Genomic DNA, 6792 nt, shown 5'->3' on the forward strand with positions numbered 1-6792 from the left:
TTAGCCATAAGCATCGAAGAATTCAATTCTAAGCCATCATTTCATCTACAGAAATTTGGGCAGCATCTCCCCTATAAATTCAACAACCCCGAGAATTCAACTCGGCCAAATCTCCAACAACAATACCAACAACCATATAAACAACATCAACAATTAATTCGAGATGCATTCTAACATTAGTAACCTTCATCCACATAATTCGACGGCATTCCATTTACATTCAATTTAACTACATACAATCAAGCCAATGCCAATGATCTCACATTCAAGTACTAATCCAAAACCATTCAAACACGATTCAAGAACATTTCAAATAATCCGCAAAGTATTCAAATCAGCCCATCCAATACACCATGAGACCCGAAACCTTCCAAGTTCAAGAAAGCAACAACAATACATTTCTTTCCGCCAAATTCATAAACTATATCCACAACCACGTATTACAATATCATTCACGTAAATGCAAGAAACTATTTTACCAATATACTAACTTCTACATCAACTCACAAACGGTCCCAACTTCAACTTGTATCGTCTAATACTTTCATTTCCATCACATAATCCACAACACAACAACCAAATTACACTAAATAAAATTAGTTCTTCACTCCTACATCACACTACCTATACACGGCCACAACACAATAATTACAACTTCAACTTGAATCATTCAATGCCTTCATTCTCATCACATAATCCATGACAACAACAACCAAAATACTAAGTAAAATCAATTCGCTATAACCTACCAAAACAAATTTCTATACGGCCAACATCGACATGCATCAATTTCATGATTTTCATTCATTTCCACACTCCACAACATACACAAACCATGCATAACATATGAAAATAAAGATTGAACCTCACCTCTTTCACCTAGTTCTTCACTTGGCTATGGTTTGTGCCTTGCACTTCTCTACTTGTTCTTCCTACCCCAACAACCACTCCATGTTGTTATGCACCTTCTAAGGAGTTGAAATGCTTGAGAAAAATATTTTTTGTTGATAAATTTTCCATGGTCTTGTTCGGTTGCTTCCATGGACGAATGGCCCTCTTAGTTTTTCTCCAAGTTTCTTGATTTTTCTAAAGTGGAGAATGATGAAAAATGTGATGAATTAGTCACTAATATTACATATATAATGCTTCCATGTGGCCTATGGCCCACTTCCCCTTGGCCGGCCACTTAGGCCCTTATTTCATGAAAAATTATTTCAACTTCTAGCCCCAAATTTTCATGAAATGTTCAACTTTCCATAATTTACTTTTAACCCCAAATTCCTTAATACTCCATACCAATAAAATCATAAGCAACTTATGCCTTAAAACAAAGTCGAAAAATAGCCTTGTTCTTAACTTGTCGCAACCAACTTAAAATATTCCAACGTACAAAATATGGGATATAACAACTATAAGGTACATACTTTCTTCTGTCAGAGTTCCTGAAATCCAACTCCTAAGTAAAACATCTTTCTCCTCCCAATCTTCATTACTGCTACTGTCTACAGTTTCTCCAGAACTGGTTTCAGCAGTTTTTCCAGTTTCCTTCACAGATGATGGTGCTGTTGCATCTTCCTTGATGAGATATGTCAATCTCATCACCTGAATAAGTTGCAACATCTGTGTCCTCCATATCAAGTAGTTTGTTGGCTTAAGTTTGATGGAACATGAGGCAATAAGGTGGTGCAGTGATGAAGTTGAGAGGGTATTAGTCGTAGGTGTGTTTGGAGCCATTGAGAGTGGATAGAGAAGGGACAGTTTCAAGGTTTTACAACTTAAGCAGCGAGAAGAGTTCTGATCGCTCTGATACCATGTAGAATTCTCAAGCTACTCAGAGGGAATACTTTGTTATTGATAATGATAATAGCCGAGTACATGTGCTCCATTTATAGGAGTGAAGATACATAGAGACCTTAGCCTACTACACTTGAAATACATGAGTTCTATACAAACAATACTACCTAAGCCTTATCATGACTCAACTAGATACATACAAGAGTTTGAGTACAACTACAACTCAAGTGGCTGGATAACAAACACTAATGTATATCCGGTATATCCTGTATATCAGGATCCTTATCTTCAACAAAACTAAGTCCATTTTCCTCTTCTTACACTTTCTTCTCATGGAAGGTGGAGAAGGAGAAGGAAGTGCATATCAACCATATCAAACTTTAACAAACCTTTCTGTTTTTCAACAAGGTCCTTCATTAACAGCCACTAATACGTTTTTAAGGAGTCACCAAAGTCCGTTTTCTTTCCACCTAAGTGCAAACAATAATAAAAGCATTTTTACTCAATGTGGTGGTTTCTATGATTTTTCTTCTTGTAGCAATGGTGCAAGTGGCAGTAGTAGTCATGCAAATGGGATTTCTTGGAAAAGTTTTCTAGAGCCTAGCTTAATGAATAGCATTCTGTTTATTGAACAAAATGCTCTTCACTGGAATAATGAAGAGAATGACATGACACAAGAGATGATATCATCTCCAAAGAATTCAAAAGAGACCGGAAAAAGGACAAAAGAAGGGGCTTCAACTACTGTGCTAGTCAAGGGTCAGTGGACCGAAGAAGAAGACAGGTGACGATGGCATAATTAAATTCATCTCTGCTTCAAACCAACAAACAACAAAAAAATATTAGTTTTTATCTCTCTGTTTGTGTTATGTCCAAAAGTTCGATTTACATTTTGATGATTTTTTATGTTGCCCATAATTTGAAGAGAAATAGTTTAAACTGAACTTTTAATTTGCATGTAACACTTTGTTTTGTGGATTATGAAGGAAATTGGTGAAGTTGGTAAAGCAGTTTGGAATAAGGAGATGGGCTCAGATAGCTGAGAATATGGTCGGTAGAGCAGGAAAACAGTGTCGCGAGAGATGGCATAACCATTTGCGTCCAGATATCAAGGTTTTCCCACCTTTTTAAAAAATAAATTCTTCATCATTGTCTTCTGATAAGTTTGTGGTTTTATTTTATTTTTTCATTAAGACTAACACTTACTTGACTACTTTGGGAGTGATTTTTCATCTTTTTATATCCTTGGGCTTCCTACCAAATAGAAGTGTTTAATTTCAAACTTATAACTGCAAAGGTAATCTTAGTACATCTATTTTTATAATCACTAAGATTTTCTCCATCTATTATTCTTTGACTAGCCTAGCATCTAAATTTTTGAAGTTTTACCAAAATGTGTGCTTTCTTTTACCAGTTTAGAAAAAAGTTTACCTTTTAGACTCATTTTTGGGGAGAGATGCTTTTATTTTTGCACCTTAATTTTTTTAAAATCTTTGACTAATTTTTGCACTCTATTTTCTTTTATCACAAGAATTTACTTCAAGAAAGTGTCTCCAATTTGTACTTTTGGTATGTGCATCTTGGCACATGAAAATTTAGAATATATACTACTATATAGCACACTTTGCTTCTTTCACCGAATTTCAGCCTCTATTTTCATGTGGTTGTAGAAACTTTTCTTTGACTATAAAAAACATGAAAATTTGTTATAAAAGTTATGCCACCTCATTGGAAAAGTTATTAATCAGATTTCATGTAATTTATGAGCACATTTTTTCCTTGTCTCATTTTGTCTTTAAGTTCTCATATTTTTTTCTTTTTTGGGTTTCTTTATTGATTCACTTGCTTCAGAAAGACACATGGAGTGAAGAAGAAGAATTGACGTTAGTGGAAGCACATAAGCAAATAGGAAACAAATGGGCAGAGATTGCTAAAAGAATTCCTGGAAGGACAGAGAACGCAATTAAGAATCACTGGAATGCCGCTAAAAGAAGGCAAAATTCGGGAGAAACAAGTTGAAAATACAAGAAAAAGACGGCCAAAATGTGTCCAAATGTCGGTCCAATATTCTCCAAGATTATATTAGAAGCAAGTACTTCAGTGATGACTCTCCTCCTACCAACACCGTAACTCCAAGTAATAGTGCCCACATGAATAATGCTAACCCATCCTATCCCTATTCTGATGATGATTCTCCATCTTTTCTCACTAGTCAAACATATGATGAAGAAATGAACTTCATGCAAAAATTATTTGGAAATAACTCATTGGTGGAAAATACCGGTAACGTCCTAGACAATAATTCACCTTCAAGCTCCTATGGCTTCAACTCTTTTGGATTTAATTATTCAAAGAATGATAATCATCAGAAGGTTAGCGATAATGGTCATCAAGATGGTTGCAATTTGTATCTTGCCTCAGAGCCAAATATGTTCATAGATGCTCATGACAATCCTAAAGATCAGTCTCAACAATCTTATCCTGAACTTTATCTTTCCAATCTCCTGGATCGTTCTACTTCTTCAACTAATTCTTTGCCTTACGCTAGGAGTTTTGCTAATTATTCAGGGATGCTGATGAATCAAGGTTCCTCTTCATCAGGAGGAAACAAGGAAGCTGATTTAATGGAGATGGTTTCATCTTCTATCTACCGTCAAAACACCTCCAACAATACATTCTTTTAATGTTATTGTCGTCTCCAGTTGTTTTTAAAGTTATCTTGTTTTGGCCATGGAACGAGGATTATGTGTTACTAATTAACTGGTTGTTAGTTTTCAGTTTTTTAGTTTCTTGAATTGCTATAATTCTTAAATGATGGCTTTTCCCGTTTTCCTTGTTTCTATCTTCGATCTAATAGACTATAGTTACCATCTGTCGGATCCTTTTCAGATTACCTTTTCATTGACGATAACTTTGTTGGTTTTCAGTTAAGAGTGAAGTGAAACAAAAGAACAATCCGCTATTTATGCCTATATGATGCTATGTTGTTTCCTGCATGTTTTTGACATACCACTAATGATGAGGTTTCCATAACAAATGCTTCTGAATCATTTTATAATTCATTGTATTCTGTGCATGATGTCACTTAATAGTTTGGACTTAGAATCCTAGTTTAGAGGCATATATATAGGTGGAGATCCCTCTTCCCATCAATTTATTAAAAGAAGAAAATAATTTTGCCATGAAAAGTTGGTTAACTGAAAAATAGTGGTAAAGTATTCATGTATATACCGTTAATTAAAATAATTATTGCTTCCATATTTAGTTGTACCTGCTAGATCGTTATTGCTCTTTATTATTGGACATTAAGGTAGTGCAATCATTAAAAACAAAAAAAGCCCGGTTAGGTCTTTAACATGATTCGTAGTATTTTTGGCAAGAACTACACTAACATTTCTCTAGAACAATCAATCAATAAAACAATAGTTCACTATAAAAGCTAAGTTTTCTTTAGAATTGACTTTTTATGTTATGTTTTAGCTCTTTATATTATCTTTTTGCATATAACAACAACATCGATCAACATAACAAATCATTCTTTGTAAAATTACACCTCTATAACAGGCTCAATCAAATATAAATTTATTTTACTATCTCACTTCTGTTGCTAGTCATATATAATAATAATAATAATAATAATAAAAATAATAATAATAATAATAATACAGTTTTGTAGCAATAAAGCCACATATAGAAATATAATCTCTAAGATAACTAATACAAATCTAGTATTTTGATCAGATATTTTGAATATGTGATACACAACTATTGACAACGAATATAACATTAATATATAATTTGGTAATGAGAGATTTTTTCACTGAACGATCTGCACACATTTTTATTCCGTTTAGGCAAAAGTTTCCCTTCCTGTAAGGGTCAAAGTGATTTATTAGTGATGTTTTGGTTCTTTTAACTTTTAATTAATGATTGAATTAACTTTATGTATCTTTTCATAAATTTTAAAAATTCAAAGTTACTTTTCTGATAATTTTTTTTTATAATGGACAAATAAGATTTAAATGTCACATGATGTTATAGATATATAATAGTCAATTGCTATAAAAATAAAAAATAATATCACGACAAATGAGACCATTATAAAAAGGTTTGACTGTACTATTACTCTACAAACCGCTTGTTGAATATTCTATTTCAAGTGTTTACATAGTACATAATTAAGTATCTTGCCACAGCAATTAATAATACACATTTATTCGAGATTCTAAAATGTTTAAGGACGCAAAGAACATATTTAAGAGGGAGAATAACTACATTATCAAGAATTAATCCGTTTGACCATGACAATTATTCACTTTTTATCGGAATACTTTTTCATTTTATTTTAAAATTAGCGTTTAGTTACCAAATTTGGAAGCAAACATGCTTTCAACTCCATCATCATATATTTCAAATAATGTGCTCTATATTCTCCTTTGCAAAAAGTATAACTAAACACAACTTCATCTGCAACTCCAACTTCATAAATTCAAAATAAAGGAGACAATATTTGGAATCTATGGCCAAATCACAAATGCCTACTTAGTTTCTTTTTTCCACTACTAAAAAACTGCTGAAAAGCGACCTACAAAAAGCGACCTCAACGAGGTCGGAAAAAAGGCGACCTCATGAGGTCGGTACAAGCATGTTTTTATTTTGTAATTTTTATTTTAAAAACTAACCTAAAGGGTCTCTAATTTAATAATAAATTAGAAAAATACATTGCCGACCTCGTGGTCGCTAATCTGGACCCACAAAACAATACGAGCCACACGAATTAAAGTAAATTTTTAAAGGAATTAAATGTATAATTAATTGAGCGACCACACGAGGTCGGAATGCATAAATTAAAAAAAATTAAAAAAAAATTCTATGATTAGCGACCTCGCGAGGTCGGAAAGATTTTAAAATAAATAATAATTAAATTACATTAAGCGACCTCACGTGGTCGGTAAATCAAATTAATATCACGGATCACATCAAATTTTTTCCCCATTT

The 6792-nt window shown here is 33.0% G+C and overlaps 1 protein-coding gene across 1 annotated transcript; it reads left to right on the top strand.

Annotated features, from left to right (window-relative positions):
• The first annotated feature begins 2126 nt into the window (after positions 1–2126).
• On the top strand, positions 2127–3813 carry LOC132042099 (transcription factor MYB119-like). The gene is made up of 3 exons (XM_059432722.1): positions 2127–2578; positions 2781–2907; positions 3646–3813. Exons 1-3 carry the CDS (start codon positions 2127–2129, stop codon positions 3811–3813), a joined length of 747 nt encoding a protein of 248 aa, XP_059288705.1.
• The last annotated feature ends 2979 nt before the right edge of the window (positions 3814–6792 follow it).

This window comes from Lycium ferocissimum, unplaced genomic scaffold, assembly GCF_029784015.1.
Source record: "Lycium ferocissimum isolate CSIRO_LF1 unplaced genomic scaffold, AGI_CSIRO_Lferr_CH_V1 ctg13289, whole genome shotgun sequence".
Lineage (NCBI taxonomy): Eukaryota > Viridiplantae > Streptophyta > Magnoliopsida > Solanales > Solanaceae > Lycium > Lycium ferocissimum.

What these genes read in the sequence shown, in the direction of transcription:
- LOC132042099 (XM_059432722.1), top strand. Translation starts at nt 2,127, where the DNA reads ATGGAAGGTGGAGAAGGAGAAGGAAGTGCATATCAACCATATCAAACT. An exon ending in TGGACCGAAGAAGAAGACAG is followed by an intron (nt 2,579 to 2,780) that starts GTGACGATGGCA and finishes TGGATTATGAAG; the next exon opens with GAAATTGGTGAAGTTGGTAA. An exon ending in ATTTGCGTCCAGATATCAAG is followed by an intron (nt 2,908 to 3,645) that starts GTTTTCCCACCT and finishes CACTTGCTTCAG; the next exon opens with AAAGACACATGGAGTGAAGA.